General features: G+C 36.6%; 1 protein-coding gene across 13 annotated transcripts in view; it reads right to left on the bottom strand.

The window, feature by feature from the left end:
* Nucleotides 1-22,395, bottom strand: part of ZRANB3 (zinc finger RANBP2-type containing 3) — a 262,135-nt gene that overhangs the window by 70,752 nt on the left and 168,988 nt on the right. For all 13 annotated transcript variants that reach the window (XM_082397845.1, XM_082397841.1, XM_082397840.1 and 10 more), the window contains 2 exons: nucleotides 12,380-12,551; nucleotides 10,913-11,029 (listed from right to left, as the gene is read on the bottom strand). In XM_082397845.1, coding sequence (XP_082253971.1) covers nucleotides 10,913-11,029; nucleotides 12,380-12,551 — 289 coding nt within the window. The remainder of the gene's footprint in view (nucleotides 1-10,912; nucleotides 11,030-12,379; nucleotides 12,552-22,395) is intronic.

The raw sequence follows: 22,395 nt of genomic DNA, 5'->3' as shown, positions 1-22,395 counted from the left end.
TATATACACACATAATAATATATAATATATAATAATTAATGTCTATTAATATATATATATGTGCATTTATTTATTTATTTGGCTACACCGGGTCTTAGTTGCGGCACGCAGGATCTTCATTGCAGCATGCAGGATATTTAGTTGTGGCACGCAGGACGTAGTTTCCTGACCAGGGATGGAATCCAGGCCACCTGCATTAGGAGCGAGGAGTCTTAACCACTGGACCACCAGGGAAGTCCCTGGGGTAACACTTTTAAGTTCCTTCAAGAACTTTTCCTTTTCAGTCACAACCTGGCTAACTGTTTGGTGCAAGAGGCCTAGCTTTCAGCCTATCTCAGTTTTCAACATGCCTTCTTCACTAAGCTTAATCATTCTTATCTTTTAATTTAAAGTGAGAGACATGCAACTCTTCCTTTCACTTGAACACTTAGAGGCCATTGTATGGTTATTAACTGACCTAATTTCAATATTGCTGTGTCTCAGCAAATAGTGAGGCCCAAGGAGAAGGAGAGAGATGGGAGAATGGCTGGTTGGTGAGCAGTCAGAACACACACATTTATTGGTTAACTTCACCATCTTCTATGGGCACTGTTCAAGGCACCCCAAAACAATTATAATATCAACATCAAAGATGACTGATCACAGATCACCATAACAAATATAATAATGATGACAAAGTTTGAAATATTGCAAGAATTGCCAAAATGTGACCCAGGGACACGAGTTAGCGAATGCTGCTGGAAAAATAATGCCAGTAAGACTTGCTGGATGCAGGGCTGCCACAAACCCTCAGTTTGTAAAAAATATGCGATCTGCAAAGTGCAATAAAGTGAGGCTCAATAAAGTGAGGCTCAACAAAATGAGGCATGCCTGTAGCTACAGTTCTTTTTCTAAAGCGCAAATCTGATCATTTTACTCTACTCCACAATATCTGATTGCTCAGAACCCTTAGGATAAATTACACACTGTGAACTGTGACCTTCATGATGTGGTACTGCTCTCTGTGGTCTCCAACCTAGTCTCTGTCAGAATTCCTCTCTGACATACTAGGCTTTTGCCATGATGACTTACTTTTGGTTCCCTAAATATATCATTCCTGGTTAATCTTTGTGAGTTTGCACATATTATTCATGTGCTGAAATACATTCCATCAGCTCCATCCCATTCCCATTTCACTCCCCTCCACTTTGGTTTGCTAAATCTTAACTTGTTCATTCCTTGTAACATTTTTCCTGAATCCCCAAGACTTGGCCAAGTATCTTCTCCCATGTCCTTCCACAATATTCTGTTTTTAAGCCCTAAATATGCTCTATTGTAGTTGAACATTTACTTTTACTGTCTTCCCCAACAGACTCCAAGTTCCTTGAGAGGTAGGAACTACATAGTTCCTCCTACATAGTTCCATAGTGTAGAGGTAATCCACACTATGTCTTGTTCACCATGCCTCTCTAGCACCAAGCATAATCCTTGCCACATAGTAAGCACTCAATAAATATCTGTTGAATTAGGAAAACATTTAGCCAAAGAAAGGAAGCTTCAACTGTTAGTATGCACACAACATAGTAACCAATTTATAATCTGTGGTATTTCAGAAGTTCATTTACAAATAGGTTTGGGAGAACTCTGAAACACATTTTCACATGGAAACAATATTAAATGTAATAACCAGATACCTCCCCTCAAAGTTACCTACATCTATAATGTAGGAAGTCGGGGTAGCCTTCTGCTACCAATAATCTTTGGGAATATATTCCAATCTGGGACAACTGATTTTTCATCTCCTTTCTTTTTCTTCAAGGATCCTAGGAATTAGGTGCAACTTCCTATTGACTACCAACACTTCTGACTTCCAACTAGGGTTTCTTACACATGCAGGAAATTATCTAAAAGGTTCTCATATATATTCTTTTCCTTTAAGCAGCATTCTATACTCAGTACCAAGTACAAAGAAAGCTAAGTGAGCAAGCAAACAAAAAACAAGATAGTTATTAACTCTAAGAAAAACAATAGTTGTCAAAGAAATGTAATTATAGCTCAACTGTGAAATGTTTAACAGTCATTATACTGTAAACAATGAACACTGATAAAACCAAAAATTATGATATGGGAAAATAGAACAGGGGGAATGTATTGCAAATATTTTCTTCCAATCTATATTTTGCATTAGCATTTTCACAGCAGTGTCTTTCATACACAATAATTTTAAACACCATAAATTTTAAAGTTTTGAGTCCCATTTGTTTTTCCTTTAAAGTATGTGCTTTTTGTATCCTATCTAAAAAAATGTTCCTACCCAAAGGATGGGATATTTTAAAATATGTATGCTACTAAAAGTTTTATAAATTATCTTTTATATTTAAGTCTATGATTCACTTTAAGTTAATTTTTATGTATGGTGTGAAATAACGATCAAGGCTCTTTTTTTTTTTTTCTTATGGATATCTAATTGTCCTAGTACCATTTGTTGAAAAGACTATCATTTCCCTATTGGGTTATCTTGTCCCCTTTCCTAAGATCAGTTGACAATCAATATGAATGGCTATTTCTGATCTCTCTTTTCTGGTTCATTAAATGTCTATTCTTATGCCAATATCACTAAGTTTTATCACTGTAACTTTATAGTAAGTATTTATATTATGTGGTGTGAGTCTCCCAACTTCATTCAGAATTATTTTGGCTACAGTAAGTCCTTTGTGTTGCTTCATAAATTTTACATTCAGTTTGTCAATTTCAATAAAAACGACTACAGGGATTTTGATTAACATTGTATTGAGTATATAAATTAATTTACAAAGAAGAGGCATCTTAACAATATCAAATCTTCTGATTCATGAACACAATCTATCTTGTCATTTAAGTTTGCTTTACATTCTCTAAACAATGTTTCATAGTTTTCACTGAATATATTTTTTGCTGAATTTATTCCAAAATTAGCTCATGGTTATTGATGCTATTGTAAATCGTATTTTACAAATTTCAATTTCCAATTTTTCATTGCTAGTATATGGAACTACAAATGATTTTTGTATCTTGAACATGAATCCTGTGACCTTGATAAATTCAATCATTAGTTCTAGTAGCTTGAAGTGTTCTTTGATTTTCTATGTAGACAATCATGTTGTCCTTTTCAATCTGCATACCTCGTATTCCTTTTTCTAGGCTATTGCACAGTTATGAAAACAATATTGAAGCAAACAGTGATGAACTACAGTGGTGAGAGCAGACTTTCTTATTTTGTTCCTGATCTTAGGGAATAGCATTCAGTCTTTGAGCATTAACTATGATGTTAGTTGTAAGTTTTTCAAAAATGCCTTTTACTGGGATGAGGAAGTCCCTTTCTACTCCTAGTCTGCTGAGATGTTTTATCATGAATGGATGTGGAATTCTATCAAATGTTTTCATTGGGATAATCGAATGGTTTTCCATTTTGACTTTGTTAATGTGGTGAAATACCGTGATTAATTAATCCAATGTTATACAAACCTTGCATTGCTGGTATAAATACTTTTTAACATACTGGTGGATTTAATTTGCTAATATTTTGTTAAGGATTTTTATATTCATAAAGGATGTTGGTCTGTAGCTCTATTCTGATGTGTCTGTGTGGTTTTGGTATCAGAGTAATTCCAGCTTCATAAAATTATTTGAGAGATATTTATTCCTCTTCTGTTTTCTAAAAAAGTTTTAGTTAATAGATATGCACATATTTCTGAGTATTATGAATCAGAAAGAATTGACTCCTTTATCTTTATGTAAGTTTCCTCTCTAATCCTGGTAATATTCTTTGTTCTGAAGCCTACATCATTTCATATTAATATATTTACTTCATCTTTCTTTTGATTATTGTTTTCATCCATTTATTTTTAACCTTTAGCCTTTGTACTTAAAGAGAACTTCTTATAGATATCATATAATTTATGCAATCTGACAATTCCTGTCTTTTAATTGCTGGGTTTAGAGCATTTACACTTACTACAATTATTGACAAAACTGGATTTAAATCTACCATTTTGTAAGTTGCTTTCTATTTCATGTAGTTGTTCTTTGTTCCTTTATCTTCCTTTCCTTCTTTTGGATTAACTTGAATTTCTTCTGTCATTAGATTACTTTATTGTGTCCACTATATATACATCTTAAAACTTTTTATTTTGAAATAAGTTTAGACACATGAGAGGCTGCAAAAATAATACAGAGTTCCCATGTACCCTTAACCTAGCTTCCCCTAATGATCACTTCTTATATAATTATAGTACAATATCAACACCAGAAAATTACACTGGAATAATGATATTTTCTATCACTATAATCCTACCATTTTGAAAATGTTATAAAAATGGTGCCATGATGTATGTAAACTTTTGATATTGGCTTCTTTCACTAAGTATAATGCTTTTGCATTTATCAATAGTTCATTCCTTTTTTTAAAAAATATTATTGGAAATACATTTCTTCTTTTTTTTTTTTTTAATTAATTTATTTTTGGCTGCGTTGGGTCTTCGTTGCTGTGAGTGGGCTTTCTTTCTAGTTGTGGTGAGCAGGGGCTACTCTTCATTGCCGTGCGCAGGCCTCTCATTGTGGTGGCCTCTCTCATCTTGGAGCACCGGCTCTAGGTGCGCGGGCTCTAGAGCACAGGCTCAGTAGTTGTGGCACACAGGCCCAGCTGTTCTACAGCATGTGGGATCTTCCTGAACCAGGGCTTGAACCCGTGTCCCCTGCATTAGCAGGCGGATTCCTAACCACTGTGCCACCAGGGAAGCCCCAATAGTTCATTCCTTTTAATGGAGTATTCCATTATATGGACGTACTACAATTTGTTTGAAGGACATTTGGGTTGTTTCCAAGTTTGGGGTTATTATAAATAAACTCTTGTAAAGATGTTTGTGTAAACCCAAGTTTTCATTTCTCTACGATAAATATCCTGGCCCAGGAAGATCCCACACGCCAAGGAGCAACTAAGCCCAGGTGCCACAACTACTGAGCCTGTGCTCTAGAGCCTGCAAGCCACAACTACTGAGCCCTCATGCCACAGCTACTGAAGCCCGCACGCCTAGAGCCCGTACTCCGCAACAAGAGAAGCTACCACAATGAGAAGTCTGCGCACCGCAACAAAGAGTAACCCCCGCTCACTGCAACTGGAGAAAGCCTGCATGCAGCAACAAAGACCCAATGCAGCCAAAAATAAATAAATAAATAAATAGATGTATTAAAAAAAAGAAAGAAATGGGGGCTAGATACCCTGCAAGAAATTTGGATTTAAAAAAAAAATTTACATTTTTTTATGATTTACATTTTTTATGATTACTTTTTATCGCAACTATTGGCTTCTAAGCTGATTGAAAGAATTATTTTTTTCTCAGATACTATGTTTTTATTTCTAGCATTTTCATTTTACTGTCTTTACAGTTTCTATATTTCTTCTGAAATTTTCCATCTTTTTCATTTATGTTGTTTACCTTTTCTACTAGCTCCTTTAACATATTATTCATAGCTTTCTTAAAGTCCTTGTCTAATAGTTCTACAATCTGAGTTATTTCTCCATCTGGCTTTATAGATTACATTATCTTTGACAATGGATGACGTTTTTTAAAATTGCTTTTTTGTTTATTTCATAATTTCTATTAAATACTAGAAATTATGTGTGGAAGAACAGGACAGACTGAGATAAATTATATTTACACCCAAAAAAGGGCATGCTTCTTTTTCTATCAAGGTGATAGTATGTGAGGGACTGCGACAATCTAGTCAATATTGAGTTCTATTTAGGTTCTCTTGCTTTACCTTCAGTGCACCACAAATTTGAAATGCCCCCAACAGTGGGATGCTTCTACCTTGTGAAAGTGTGTGCCAAGAATTCTTCTAAGTGTCCCAACTGCACTCTAAGCTTTCAGCAGTCCCTACATGCCTGCACTATAGAGGGATGTCTCTCTCCCCCAGTACTCAATTAATCTTGATGGTTTCTCATTGTTCAGTTCATGATAATGGACGGAAGATTTCTTGGATCTACAGGTAGCACATCAGTATAAGGTAGGCCCTTTGCTCCAGCTGAGTCTTGGAGGTGTGGCTTTCCTGGTGTTTCTGTCCCTCTCTCCTAAGACAACCAAACTATGTCATATAAATGTGGGTGGTCCTGGGCAGGACAGAGGTTCCTGCCTCTCCTCCAGTAGTAAGAGATTTCTGTCTTAATAAAGGTCCTGATTTCAATAGGGTTTCCTGCCCAACTCCCAGGTATAGATGGCTTTTGTTTCTATTCAGCCCCCAAAAGCAGTTGATCCTGAACTGGATTTTGGAGGCTCGGGGAGGGGGACTTTACCTCTCTCACAGTGGCTTAAGTCTTTTGATTAGTGTGAGTTGAGAAAAGGGTCCAGGAAATAGGCAGGGTATTGTGCTTGTACGCTACCGGTAGGGGTGCTCTCTCACCTCCTAGTCAGCATGTGGTAGAGGCCAATGGAAATAAAGCTTGTGAGTGAGTATGGACTCCCTGTGTCAGGAACTCCTATTGTTTTGGACTGTCATGGCAGCCTATGCTCAGCTTTTATAATTCTGTTACATTTTAGCTGTTTTCTTCTTATCCACTTTTATGGTAGCTACGTTCTTACTGCTGCTCTGCCAAAGGAAAACATTTTATATGTCTCATCTCTCCTCTCAACAAACTAGGAAAAGAAGGAAATTTTCTCAACGTAGGAAAGGGCATCAATAAAAATCTTAAAGATAACATCATAATCAATGGTGAAAGACTGAATGCTTTCTTTCTAAGACGGGCAGCAGGGAAGTCTATTCAACCCTACCACTTCTGTTCAAAATTGTACTTTTGTTCCTTCAATGTGATAGGCAACAAAAATAAATAAAAGGCATACAGGTTACAGGGAAGAAATAAAAGTACCTTTACATGCAGACAAAATGATGTCTATGTAAAAAATCCCAAAGAATTTACCAAAAAGCCATAAGAACTAATAAGTGAGTGCAGCAAGGTTACAAAATAAAAGATCAATATACAAAAATCAATAAAAATCCTGTATTTAGCAATGAAAAAGTAGAAATTTAAATTTAAAAGTACTATTTACAAGAGCATAAAAAGACATGAAATACCTAGAAATAAATCTAACAAAATGTATTCAAGAAAACTAGAAAACGTTGCTGGGAGAAATTAAAGTCCTAAATCAAAAGAGAGAGATACTCTTTTCATGGATCAGGAGATTGAATAATATTAAGAAGTCAATACTCAATACCGCCTCACACCTGTTAGAACAGCTATTATCAAAAAGAGAGGAAGTAACAAGTGCTGACGAGAATGTATAGAAAGGGATCCCTCGTGCACTATTGGTGGAAATGAAAATTGGTGCAGTTGATATGGAAAACTGTGTGGAGGTTCCTCAAAAATTTAGATGGAACTACCATATGATCCAGCAATTCCACTTTCAGGTATTTATCCAAGAAAATGAGAACACTAACTCAAAAAGATATATGCACCCCCATGTTCATTGCAGCATTATTTACAATAGCCAAGACAACGTAAGTGTCCACTGATGTATAAATGGATAAAGAAAATGTGGTATGTAGGGGACTTCCCTGGTGGCGCAGTGGTTAAGAATCTACCTGCCAATGCAGGGGACACGGGTTCAATCTCGGGTCCGGGAAGATCCCACATGCCGCGGAGCAACTAAGCCCGTGTGCCACATCTACTGAGCCTGCACTCTAGAGCCCGCCAGCCATAACTACTGAAGCCCATGTGCCTAGACCCGTGCTCTGCAACAAGAGAAGCCACTGCAATGAGAAGCCCGCACACTGCAATGAAGCATAGCCCCCATTCACCGCAACTAGAGAAAGCCGCGCGCAGCAACGAAGACCCAACGCAGCCAAAAAAAAATGTGGTATGTATATATATACACACAATGGAATATAATTGAGTCATAATAAAGAAAGAAATCTTGCCATTTGCAACAACATGTATTGTTGAGGGTATTATGCTAATAAGCAAAATAAATCAGACAGAGAAACTCAAATACCTTATGATCTCACTTATATGTGAAATCTTAAAAAACAAACAAACAAACAAACAACTCCAACCCCCACTCCACCAAGCTCACAGATACAGAGAACAGATTGGTGGTTGACAGAGGCAAGGGGTTGGGGGCAGTGAGTGAAATGGGTAAAGGAGGTTAAAAGGTACAAACTTCCAGTTATAAAATAAATGGGTCATGGGACATAATATACAGCATGGCGACAGTAGTTAATGACACTGCGTTGCATGTTTGAAAGCTGCTAAACGAGTGGATCTTAAGGGTTCTCATCACAAGAAAAAAATTTTTGTGAGTATACATGGTGATGGATGTTAACTGAACTTATTGTGGTGATCATTTTGCAATATATACAAGCATGAAATCATTATGTTGTACACCTGAAACTAATATAACGTTGTATGTCAACTGTATCTCAATTTAAAAAAAGAAGTCAATTCTTACAAATTAATCCATAGATTCAAAACAATTCCAATCAAAATTGTACATACTTAAGCTAATTCTAAAAACTCATAAGGAAAAGCAAAGGACTTATAAGGGACAAAACAATTTTGAATAAGAATAAAGTAGGGGGTGAACACCGTGTGATTTCAAGACTTATTATAAAGGTAGAGTAATCAAGCCAATGTAGTATTCTGTAAGGTCAGATGTATAGATCAATGAAACAGAATAGAAAGTTCAGAAACAGACCTATACATATATAACTAAGTGATTTTTTATGAAGGTGCCACGACAACTCAATGAGGGAAAAACTGTCTTTCCAACAAAGAGTGCTGGAACAATTGAAAATCCATATGCAAACAAACAAAAAAACCCAAAAATCAGAAAACAAACTGAACCTCCACCCTGAACAAGCCACCTCAATGAGAAGCCCGAGCACCGCAACAAAGAGTAGCCCCCCACTGTCTGCAACTAGAGAAAGCCCGTGCGCAGCAACAAAGACCCAGCACAGCCAAAAATAAATAAAATAAAATAAATAAATTTATATATATATAAAAAAATAAAACAGAAATGGGATCTACAGACTTGGAAGAATTATTTGGAAATGACATATATGTTAGAGAATTTGTTTCCAAAATATATCAAGGGCTCTTATAACCCCATATAAATATGGGCTTGATATGAACACTTTTCAAAAAAAAAGAAATGAATGGCTAAAAGGCACACGAAAATATGCTCAATATCATTAGTCATTAAGAAAAGGCAAGTTAAAATAATCATGAGATACTACTACATACCGAGAAAAATAACTAAAAATAAACAAACTGACAATACTAAGTACTGACAAAGATATAGGACAACTGGAACTCTGATACATTGCCAGTAGGGATGCAAAATGATATAGCACTTGGAAAAACAATTTCACAGCTTTTTATGAAGTTAAATCTATGCTTTCCACATGACCCAGCAATCCCAGTTCCAGCTATTTACTCAAGGGAAGTGAAAATATATCCATACAAAGACTTGTACATGAATGATTAAAACAGGCTTATTCACAATAGCCCAAACTGAGACTATGCCAAATGGCCATTATGTGGTAAAGGAATTTAAAAAGATTGTTATATTAATATAGATATATAAATATTTATGTATCCATACATTGGAATATCAGTCAGCAATATAAATGAAAAAACTAATGGATCAATATTCAAAAGCTTTATGCTAAGTGAAATAAGCCAGACAAAAGGCTACATACTATAGGATTCCATTTTCGTGACATTCTGGAAAATTCAAAACTATAGTGATAGAAAGCAGATCTGTGACCACCAAAGTCTAGAGGGAGGTGTGACGGAAATGACTACAAAGGTGCATGAGGAACCTTTTGGGGTAATGAAAATATTCTCTACCTTGATTGCAGTGGTAACTGACTATATGTATTTGTCAAGCCTCATCAAACAATATGTTTTAAAAAGAGAAATTCCACTGTATATGAATTATACCTCAATAAACCTCTCTTTAAAAAATTATGTTATAGAGAAAAAAAAATTATGTTATAGGGACTTCCCTGGTGGTGCAGTGGTTAAGAATCCACCTGCTAATGCAGGGGACACGAGTTTGAGCCCTGGTCCAGGAAGATCCCACATGCCGCGGAGCAACTAAGCCCGTGCGCCACAACTACTGAGCCGGTGCTCTAGAGTCCGCAAACCACAACTACTGAAGTCCCATGCCTAGAGCCATGCTCCGCAACAAGAGAAGCCACCGCAATGAGAAGCCCGTGCACCACAATGAAGAGTAGCCCCTGCTCACCACAACTAGAGAAAGCCCGCACGCAGCAACGAAGACCCAACGCAGCCAAAAATAAATAAAAAATAAATTAAAAAAAATTATGTTATAAAAGATCTCAGAATTGGAGAAAGATGACACTCATTAGTATGTATAAGTTCAACCATGTCGGTAAAAACAGCTGACAATGTGTGATGCGTCTACTTGAGAGTCATACTGAGATTTAAAAACTCTAACACCCTCTAATTTGCACTTTTGGACAAACAGAATGTGAACATATCTATCTGCAGGGATCTAAAAACATAATACCAATTAAAAATGATTGACTTACATAAAAAAAGATGATTTGTAGCAATTATGTAGGAACACCATGGAAAAAGCTGGCAACAAAGATGAATATATATAAGTCCTTTAAATGAGAAAGTGTAATATATATTATACTCCCTCATCAAAGTATACCCATATATAGAAAAGGATCGATATATGAACAGGTATAATAGTGTTCATTATACTACTGTTTACTTTGAATATGTCTGAATTTTTCCGTAATAGAGATTAAAAATTAAATGGCAAAGACATGTTGCAGTATGCAAATAATCTGCTTAATTAAAAAAAATTAAATACATTAAAGAATTTGTATCAAGACAAACACATGATGGCCCAGCAATGAGTACCTTGGCAATAGCAGTTTGCTTAAACATGCGAGTAATCAACCCCATGACAGTCTTGGTGGCATCTGAATTTGGAGCTCTCATTAATTTTTCCCACTCTTCAAAGCTGGAATTCAATTCCTATGTAGGAGAAAATAATGTTTAGAAATACAGCATAAAGAACATAGCAATTAATTCAATAATGAATCATGTCCTACTTATTTTTTTATATAGAAATATATATATATGAAGAAAAATTCCCAAAGGTGCCAGTATGTTGATTTAAAAAACATCAATCAGTGTGGAGGTAGGTCAGACACATGTTTACACTAATGACAGAAAGCAATGACAAGGTGTGGGAGGAAACCAAGCCCTTTGCTAACATCATATATCAAACAACTGCAGCCTTCTCTTACAGAGGAGCATGTAGTAAAGTAAAAATAAAAATTTAAGAAAAATTTTAAATAAAATTTTTGTGTAAAAACAAAAACTTAAAGAACTCACAGTAGCAAAAATATATATGGTAGCAAAGCATTTTTTACTAAAAGCATTGAATTTATTTAAATAAGCATAAAGACTTGGGGAATATTAGTTAAATAAAATGTAACATAGTCATATATTAACACTTATTTTTCTTTTGTTAAAATAATGGATAGAGAAAATCAGATCGTTTTTATTTTACCAATAATATATTGCTCAATGTTTACAAAATTCTTAGTCTCAGCTTTCAAGACAAAACAAGGCAATAAACAGTCTTTGTTGACAAAGTTATATCCAGATTTGAAGAAATTTCAGAGACTATAAAAGCACTGTACTCCCCAAAAGTAAATGTAGACAAGGATTACCTAATCTTGTATTACCAATTCTGGTTTCTAATATGTTGAACTTTACATCTTACAACATGATCACAGAGTTTTAGGATTTCAAGAACAGGGGGCTGGATCCAAATTATCCTAGAAGACAGCTACTCATACTTAAAAAAAAAAAAAAAAATCCTACAGCAAGAAAAAGAACTTCCCTTGCTAATTATTGGGCTTCACACCCTACATATACTTAGAATTCTTTTTTTTTTTTTTAACATCTTTATTGGAGTATAATTGCTTTACAATGGTGTGTTAGTTTCTGCTTTATAACAAAGTGAATCAGTTATACATATACATATGTCCCCATACCTCTTCCTTCTTGCGTCTCGCTTAGAATTCTTAATACTAAGTCTATGTTGCAATTGAAGTGCTTTTTTTCTCTATTTAGCAGAAATATATTTTTTGATGACTAAGATACTAAATCTTTTCACATTATTTGATGACTAAATTTAAATTCTTCCTGCTCTCTTCTTGAAATGATACAAAGCCAATTCATATGGCTCTATTAATTAAACCTATTTTAAGAAAGTGGACTTTTCCTTCTGTGAAATATGAAATATGTGCTATCCTTCACAGTATAATTTAAAATGATTTCAAATAAGACTCTCAATCAAACACGGGTTCTCACCTTGGCTGCTGCTGATGGAAGATCAAATGGAATACGCTGTCTGATTTTAGGGGGCAGCTGGGTTAAAACTTCAGCCTTTAATCTTCTAATCATTATGTCACTTAATAGCTGATGAAGTTCATTAAGATTTGATGCCCCTCTGCAATCCCACTGAGGTCTTTTACCAAAATATCTGTTAATATAAAGAAAACACATGTAGCAAAGCTGAACTTTAGAGTAAGAAAACAATTTACCCAGTGTGTTCTTCCTTTTAATGATAAGGAGCCATGACGCTGTTTATTTCTTTTTTTCTTTTAAGATTTTTTTTTTTTTGATGTGGACCATTTTTAAAGTCTTTATTGAATTTGTTACAATATTGCTTCTGCTTTTACATTTTGGTGTTTTTGGCCGCGAGGCATGTGGGATCTTAGCTCCCTGACCAGGGATCGAACCCACTCCCTCTGCATTGGAAGGTGAAGTCTTAACCACTGGACTGCCAGGGAAGTCCCTTTACTTTTATTTTTGAATGCAAATTAGTTTCAAAAAGCTCAGCTTTAGAAATAGTAATGAATAAGATTACACATTACTCTCAGCTGTAGTAAATGTTAGTGTTTAAACATAGTGTTTATACTGAGTTAATAAAAGGGTGGGATGAACTGATAACTCTGAATACCACTGGCATTTTGGATGACCTCACACGTGGCAGTGTGTTTAGCAGATCTAGCCCTAAATAAGCACTAACTGCAAGTACACCAGCCAGTATACGTAACAACCAAAACCAGCTAAAATGATTTCCACAAATTCTAGGAGGCAATATTATCTCCCATTGAACTGTTAAGGAGAGCAGATAGATCACTCGGTGATCTCTTCTTCCTTTGAACCACTGGACTGACAGCAAAGGAAAAAAAAAAAGGTACAAATGCACTATGAAAGAGAGATGGGAGAGAAAACATCAGAGGATAAGTGATTCCAACAAACGTTTGTAAGTCAGACAGACAAGCGGTAGCTGACCTGACAAAAGAAAGTAAGCTACAATTTAAAATGTTTGCAGTAGGGAACTTATCCTCTAGATCTCTGAGAAGATCAAGAGTTGGAAGCACCAAGCACTGAGGTAGGTATTAAATCTAGTGGACCTATTGAACTTAGGCTTCAGGACAGCTGGCCTAATAGCATCCCTGAATCACTGTGACAACCCCACACAAATCCACAAAATTCCCAATCATCTTCCAGGGGCCAATACTACTAAAAATAGCTACTAGAGAATAATTAACAAAGGAAAAATTCCTGTTAGGTTGTATTATAATTACTAATATTAAAAATTAAATAACTATTCATTTTAGTGCTATTTGGTGGTATATAATGCAAACAGTGTCATTTTGAGAAACCTGGAACTTGGCTGACATTGATTATTTTTTTAGTTTAATGTATTTTGATAGCAAACATACAGGAATAGTACCAAAAACATTAAAATCATGTATTTGCATGTAGAATTGATTAGAAAAGTATAGTGAATGGATGGAATTACTGTATGATACAATGACAGACACCACTTAGTTGTCATCAATAAGAAATGTATTTGCTTTAAAAAACTAAAGGCTAAAAAAAAAACAAAAAAAAAAACTAAAGGCTGGCATTGTAAAAAATTTAATAGGTTTAGTTATAATTGTTATAAATTGAATTACTGAAACTTGTTTATTGAAATATTTTGACTTCCTTTAATGCTTTATGTCTCCATATTTATATTAAAACTTTATACACTAATGAAAATGGAAAAATACTTGCCAATAACTGATTCTGTCACCTATTTTTCCATTCACAATCAAGATACTTAAGTACATTTTGACCTCACGGTAGAAAAAAAAAAGGAAAAAAAATCTAATTTTTGTCAATTATATCTTAATAAAACTGGAGAAAAAAACTGAACAGGAAAAAAATCTAATGTTTAGGACTACAGAAAATGAGGAAAAGACGTTGGGTCTTTTTTTGCTGCCATTAAAATGAATTCTTAAGCACATTCTCCACCTTTGCAACACATTGGGCAAGTGTACAACATGCTAAGTGGAGGTCTTCTGGCACAATTATTCCACTTTGGTACAGAGAGCACACAGGTGCTGTCACACAGGCTAACCACATAGGCCTCACCTGCCTCGTGCAGAGCACAAAATAGTTGAGCACCACATGCACAGGTCTGCTTTGAAGTCGGAGCAATCTAATTTCAGATGCCACACACTACCAGTACCAGGCCTGTAACAATGAGGTTTCTTCACCCCTCCAGGAGAAGGCACTCTATTGAGAGAAGCTTTTGTAGCCAGTTGCCTCCTGGGTGCTTTGCCACTGGTTGATTGCAAGCCCTATACTTGGTGTAAATGATGGTTTAGAGAAATCCTTTCAACCACCCTCCCTAATCCTCACTCCTCTTTTAGCTGGAGTCAGACCCCTTGAGGTGGTATTGACTTTAAAGAGTGTTGGCAACACCACATGCTTCTGAGTCCCAGACTCAAGTTTGGGGTGCAAAAGGCAAATGAGAAGGGGAGGGAGGGCTAGAGATGCCACCTGTAAACACCTAGTCTCTTCCCCTTAAATTTGATGTAAATTATACATATTTTTTGGAATATCCTATTCTTTCTTAAAAACAGCTTTATGAAGATATAATTCATAATTCCATACAATTCACCCACTTAAAGTGTACAATTCAATAACGGTTTCTAGTATATTCACAGATATGTGCAACTACCACCATCACAGTAAATTTTAGAACATTTTCATCATCTCAAGAAGGAACCTTGGGCTTCCCCGGTGGCACAGTGGTTAAGAATCCGCCTGCCAATGCAGGGGACACAGGTTCGAGCCCTGGTCAGGGAAGATCCCACATGCCACGGAGCAACTAAGCCCATGTGCCACAACTACTGAGCCTGCGCTCTAGAGCCTGTGAGCCACAACTACTGAGCCTGTGCTCTAGAGCCTGCGAGCCACAACTACTGAAGCCCGTGTGCCTAGAGCCCGTGCTCCACAACGAGAAGCCACTGCAATGAGAAGCCTGCGCACCACAATGAAGAGTAGCCCCTGCTTGCCGCAACTTGAGAAAGCCTGCACGTAGCAACGAAGACCCAACGCAGCCAAAAATAAATAAATAAAACAAATAAATTTATTAAGAAAAAAAAAGAAAAAAAAGACTCTCGTATCCTTTAGCTATCGCTCCCTTAACCTCTGTCCTGTCTACCCAGCCCTAAGCAACCACTAATCTATTTTCTGTCTCTAAAGATTTTCCCATTCTGAATTTCCATATATATGAAATCATACAGCACTGTATAGTCTTTTGTGACTAGCTTCTATTACTTAGCATAATATTTTCATGATTCATCCATGTTGTAGCAAATAATATTCCATTGTAGCGATATACCACATTTTGTTTATTCATTTATCTGTTGATAGACATTTGGGTTGTTTCCAACTTCAGGCTTTTATAAACAATGCTGCTATCAAAATTCATGTACAAGTTTTTTTGGGGACATATACTTTCATTTCTCTTGGGTATATACCTAGGAGTTGAATGGCTGGCTTGCACGGTAATTCTATGTTTAATCATTTGAGGAAGTGCTAGACTGTTTTCCAGAGTAGCTAGATCAGTTTACATTCCAACCAGCAGTGTTCAAGGATTCCAATTTCTCCATATCTTCATCAACACTTGTTATGTGACTTTTTGAGTTTAGCCATGCTAGTGGGTATGAAGCGGTATCTCACTGAGGTTAGCCATGCTAGTGGGTATGAAGTGGTATCTCACTGAGGTTTCAATTTCTATTTCTCTGATGACTAATGATGTCAAGCATTTTTTTTTCATGTGCTCATTGGCCATTTGTATGTCTTTGTTGGAGAAATGTCTATTCAAATACTTCACCCATTTTTGAATTCAGTTGTCATACTGAGTTGTATGAATTCTTAATATATCTAGATACAAGTCCCTTATAAAATGTATGATTTACAAACAATTTCTCCTATTCTGTGGGCTGTCTTTTCATTTGTTTCTATTAACAATTTTGTTTGCTTAAGTTACCATTTATTTCAGATGTTAAGTCCTAATGTTATTTAACTTGTTGTGTTAAATAACATTAGAAGTGGGACCTTATAGCATGTTGTTACTTGATGTTGGGAAGAATGATGCACACTGTGAATAAAGAAAGGTGACCAGTCTTTCCCTAATAGGAGCTATTCACCATCTACTTTTATTGTAGCCACTCAAACTTACTTTTGTATAGATGGCTGCCTATAGCATTTAGCTGCTGGTTTTTATTTTAGAACTATATTCTTAATGAAGTTTTAAAAAATCAAAGTGACACATGCAATAGTTTTCAAACTTCAAATAAAAAGACTTCCAAGCAAACAGGGTCAGTAAGTTCAGGCTTTGATTTATCCTCTTTGCTTCAAACTCAGGATAGGTAAAATATAAAGAGAAAACAAAAATCCACATTTGGGGATAAAGACAAGGTAAATGCCTCTGTAGTCCAGAAACAGAACAAAAATGTAAAGACAAGAGCAGGGTTAAAGCCATGTAGCTGCTGTTTTATGTTTAAGAGAAGGCAGTAAGAATCAAGAATCAGGGTTATAAGGACAAAGTATTTTTGGTACAGTGTTAATATAAAATGGATTTTCTAGGAACCATAAATGTTGTTAACGCAAAAGAATATTGTACTTTGCTTTATTAGAAAATTAACCCAAAGTTGCTTGCCACTTTGGAAAATCATGTCACTGGCAACAGTGACACTGAAGTAGTTGCCTTGCAAACACACACAGCTATATTAGCTTGTATTTGTAGAGCAAGTGTTTATAATGATTCCATACAGACATCAACTTTCATCAATTTTATGATTCAGATTCCCCTCTTTTATATATCTGAAATTCCCAAAGATCTATTAGTTTAATTGTAGCAGTTCTTCCCTTAGTGGTATGTAAAATAATACTGCATATTATAATCAAGGTTGTCTTAGATTCAATAAAATCCAGTATATAAATATACTTATTTCACTCTTTTTAAAACTGACTTCCAGTGTAGTCATTCCTATCTAATGATTATACAGACAAGATGGTGGAGTAGAAGGATGTGAGCTCACCTCCTCTTAAAGAAACACCAAAATCACAACTAACTGCTGAACACCATTGACAAAAAAACGTTGGAACCTACCCAAAAAGATACCCCACATCCAAAGACAAAGAAGAAGCCACAACGAGACGTAGGAGGGGCACAACTGTGATAAAATCGAATCCCATACATGCCAGATGGGCAACCCACAAGCTGGAACATAATTATACCACAGAAATTCTCCCACAGGAGTGAAAGTTCTGAGCCCCACATCAGGCTCCCCAGCCAGAGAATCTGGCTTTGAAGGTCAGTGGGGTTTGACTGCAGGAATTCCACAGGACTAGGGGAGACAGAAACTTCAGTCTTGGAGAGCACACACAGGGTCTCGTGTGCACCAGGACCCAGGGGAAAAAATCAGTGACCTCAGAAGAGACTGGGCCAGACTTATTTGCTAGTATTGGAAGGTCTCCTGCGAAGGCGGGGAGCAGCTGTGGCTCACTGCGGGGACAAGGACACGGGTGGTGGCAGTTCTGAGAAGTACTCATTGGTGTGAACCCTCCTGGAGGCCACCATTTTCTCACCAAGACCTGGCCCCAGCCAACAGTCTGCAGGCTCCAGTGCCGGGACGCCTCAGGCCAAACAACCAACAGGGTGGGAACACAGCCCCACCCATCAGCAGACAGGCTGCTTAAAGTCTTCTAAGCACACAGCTTCCCAATAAACATACTCCCTGACATGGCTCTGCCCACCAGAGGGACAAGAACCAGCTCCACCCACCAGTGGGCAGGTACCAGTCCCTCCCTGCAGGAAGCTTGCAAAGCCTCTTAGACAGCCTCATCCATGAGGGGGCAGACAGCAGAAGCAAGAAGAACTATAACCCTGCAGCCTGTGGAACAGAAACCACAATCACAAAAAGTTAGACAAAATGAGACAGCAGAGGAATATGTCCCAGATGAAGGAACAAGACAAAACCCCAGAAGAACAACTAAGTGAAGTGGAGAGAGTCAATCTACCTGAAAAAGAATTCAGAGTAATGATAGTACAGATGATACAGCATCTCAGAAAAAGAATAGAGGCACAAATCAAGAAAATACAAAATCAAAAGATTTATAGACAAGCAAAAGCTAAGAGAATTTAGCACCACCAGACCAGCTTTGCAACAAATGCCAAAGGAACTTCTCTAGGTGGAAAAGACCACAACTAGAAACAAGAAAATTACAAATGGAAAAGCTCCTATCTATTTACATTCAAAAGTACATATTATTTTATTTTAGTTTGCATAATTTTAATTTTTCCCCTGTGTTATGCTGGGTTGTATTAGTTTTTAAAAAAATTACCAGTAGACATAGATAATTATATCTATGTATTTTTGTTTCAGTATTAGGGGAGCATTACACAATATTTATTACAAGACGTGGGCATTAGGTCAATAGGGTTGAGAAACACTGCTCTACAATACTACTACTTCCCTGCTCTTATTATGGTCATTTACACCTATTATGTACTATATATGTAAGACTAAGTTCTAAGAAAAAAAGTTATTTAATATTTGTGCATGTCAATCTTTAACACAAAGTAAATAAATAAAAGCCCATAAGGAGCAATAAAGACCAAATAAAGTAAATGAACAAACAAAACCCCCATAACATTTGAGGAAGATGAATGCACAAGATCTTAAATGCCTTTAATTAGAAAACTGTAAGTATTATGAAGGTAAATGTAACATGACATGCAGTACAACATAGCTACAAAGATGGCAGAATAGTGACTCTTACCACAAATAAAATGTGAAGAAACAGCTCATAAGCTAAAAAAAGGTATTAAACGGAACTCCTCATACAGTCAAATTCTCTTTACCTGGATAGGTGTACACCAAGGCACGTTGGTAGTTATGAATTACTCCATCTCCTACCTTCTAATTGCTCCCACACAACACTAAGTTGAGTTTCTAAAATGCAAATTATATTATTCCCTTCCTTAAAAACTTTCAAGAAAAATATGAGCAATGATGTTTCCCTCTTCCAATACCATAAACTCTTACTTTATTTTTAAGATTTATTTATTTGTTTGTTTATTTATTTATTTATTTTGGCTGCACTAGGTCTTCATTGCAGTATGCAGGATCTTTTTTTTTTTTAAAGATTATTTATTTATTTATTTATTTAATTTATTTTTGTCTTTGTCAGGTCTTAGCTGTGGCATACAGGCTCTTTGTTGCAGTGCGTGGGCTTCTCTCTAGTTGTGGTGTGCGGGTTTTCTCTTCTCTAGCTGTGGCAGGCAGGCTCCAGGGCACATGGCCTCTGTAGTTGTGGTGCACAGGTTCCAGAGCACATGGGCTCTGTAGTTTGCAGCACGTGGGCTCCAGTTGCGGCATGTGGGCATACTTGCTACATGGCATGTGGGATCGTAGTTCCCTGACCAGGGATCAAACCTGTGTCCCCTGCATTGTAAGGTGGACTCTTTGCCACTGGACCACCAGGGAAGTCCCCAGGATCTTTTTTAGTAGCAGCATGTGGACTTCTTAGTTGCAGCATGCAGACTTCTTAGTTGCAGCATGCAGAGTTCTTAGTTGTGGCATGCAGACTCTTAGTTGCTACATGCAAACTCTTAGTTGCGGTATGCATGTGGGATCTAGTTCCCTGACCAGGGATCGAACCCAGGCCCCCTGCATTGGGAGCATGGAGTCTTACCCACTGGACCACCAGGGAAGTCCCTCTTATGGTTTTTAAGTGTTCTTAAAAATTCAGCTTGGAAATACGATCCTAAACCAGGAGTCTCTCATGCTTTATCAGTTTTATGAGATTAGATGATAGTCATAAAACATCACTAAATATGGGAAATTAGTTATCAGTTTCTCTTCCTATTATCTCATACTCTCTCAATTGTCAGCCCCAGACTCATAATCATGAAAGTTATGAGTGAAATAATAATGACTGAAAATTTCCCCTAGTTAATGTCAGATACCAAACCACAGATCCAGAAAGCTTAGAAAATATCAAGCAGGATAAACACCCAAAAAACCATACCCAGGCATACCACATTCAAACTTCAGAAAATCAAAAATAAGGGAAAAAACATTGAAAGAAGTCAGGAAATAAAATAAAACACCTTACATATATGGGAGCAAAAGTAGGAATTATATATAACTTCTCCTCTGAAACGAAAGCAAGAAGAGAGTAGAGTAAAATAAAGTGTTCAGAGAAAACCCCACCACCCTAGCATTCTGTACCCTGCAAAATTATCCATCAAAATTCAAGGTGAAACAAAGACTTTCTCAGACAAACAAAAATCGAGGGGATTTGTTCATAAGACCTGCTTTGCAAGAAATATTAAATGAAGATCTTCACTGGGATGACGTGAGACGGTGGCATGGACATATATACACTACCAAATGTAAAATAGATAGCTAGTGGGAAGCAGCCACATGGCACACGGAGATCAGCTCGGTGCTTTGTGACCACCTGGAGGGGTGGGATAGGGAGGGTGGGAGGGAGACACAAGAGGGAGGACAAATGGGGATATATGTATATGTATAGCTGATTTACTTTGTTATATAGCAGAAACTAACACACCATTGTAAAGCAATTATACTCCAATAAAGATGTTAAAAAAAAAAAAAAGAACCAAGTGAGGAAAATAAAAGTCTCTGTGAAGAGAAAATGAATAAATAAATGAAGATCTTCAGAAAGAGAAAAATGATATAGGTCAGAATATCAGATCTACATAAAGAAGGCAAAAGAATTGGAGAATGAATGAGTGAAAGTAAAATAAAAACTTTTATTTTTCTTATTTTTAATTGGTCTAACAGATCACAGTTTGCTCAAAATAATAATAGCAATGGTGTATTCCATTATCTCTCTCTATATATGCTTATGTATAACTGAAATGAGTGACAGCAATGATACAAGGTACCAGAGGGAAGAATGAGGATTATTTTGTTAATATAAGACACTTGCACTACTCATGAAGCAGTAGAGTGTTGCTAGACCATGGTATGGTGATGACTTTTTAGATACAATACCAAAGGCATGATGTATAAAAGAAATAATTGATAAGCTGGATGGACTTCATTAAAATTAAAACTTCTGCTCTTTGAAAGACAATGTGAAGAGAATGGAAAGATAAACCCCAGAATGAGAAAAATATTTGCAAAAGACACACTAATGAAGGACTATTATCCAAAATATGCAAAGAACTCTTAAAACCCAAGAATAAGAAAACAAGTAACTCAATTTTAAAATGGCAGGACTTCCCTGGTGGCGCAGTGGTTGAGAATCCGCCTGCCAATGCAGGGGACACGGGTTCAAACCCTGGTCCGGGAAGATCCCACATGCCACGGAGCAACTAAGCCCGTGCGCCACAGCTACTGAGCCTGTGCTGTGCAGCCTGTGCACCGCAACTACTGAGCCCACGTGCTGCCACTACCGAAGTACGCGCACATAGAGCCCATGCTCCACAACGAGAAGCCCGCAAACCACAACGAAGAGTAGTCCCCCCTTCCCGCAACTAGAGAAAGCCCACGTACAGCAACGAAGACCCAACGCAGCCAAAAATAAATAAATAAATAAATAAATTAATTTTTTTTAAAAAATGGCAAAAGATCTGAACAGACATCTCACCAAGAAAGATATACAGATTTCAAGTAAGCATATGAAATGATTTACATCATAAGTCATTAGGGAATTGCAAATTAAAACAATGAGATACCACTACACATCTATTAGAATGGTTAAAATCCAAAACACTGACGACACCAAATGCTGACAAGGATGTGGAGCAATAGGAAATCTCATTCATTGCTGGCGGGAATGCAAAATGGTAGAACTATCAAGTCATGAAAAAATGTGGAGGAAACTTAAATGCATATAACTAAGTGAAAGAAGTTAATATGAAAAGGCAACACTGTAAGATTCCAACCAAATAACATTCTTGAAAAGGCACTATGGAGACACTAAAAAGATAA

Source organism: Balaenoptera borealis, assembly GCF_965194805.1.
Source record: "Balaenoptera borealis genome assembly, chromosome: 6".
NCBI lineage: Eukaryota > Metazoa > Chordata > Mammalia > Artiodactyla > Balaenopteridae > Balaenoptera > Balaenoptera borealis.
Note: the sequence above shows the minus strand (reverse complement) of the source record. Positions and strands in the feature narration are given on the sequence as shown.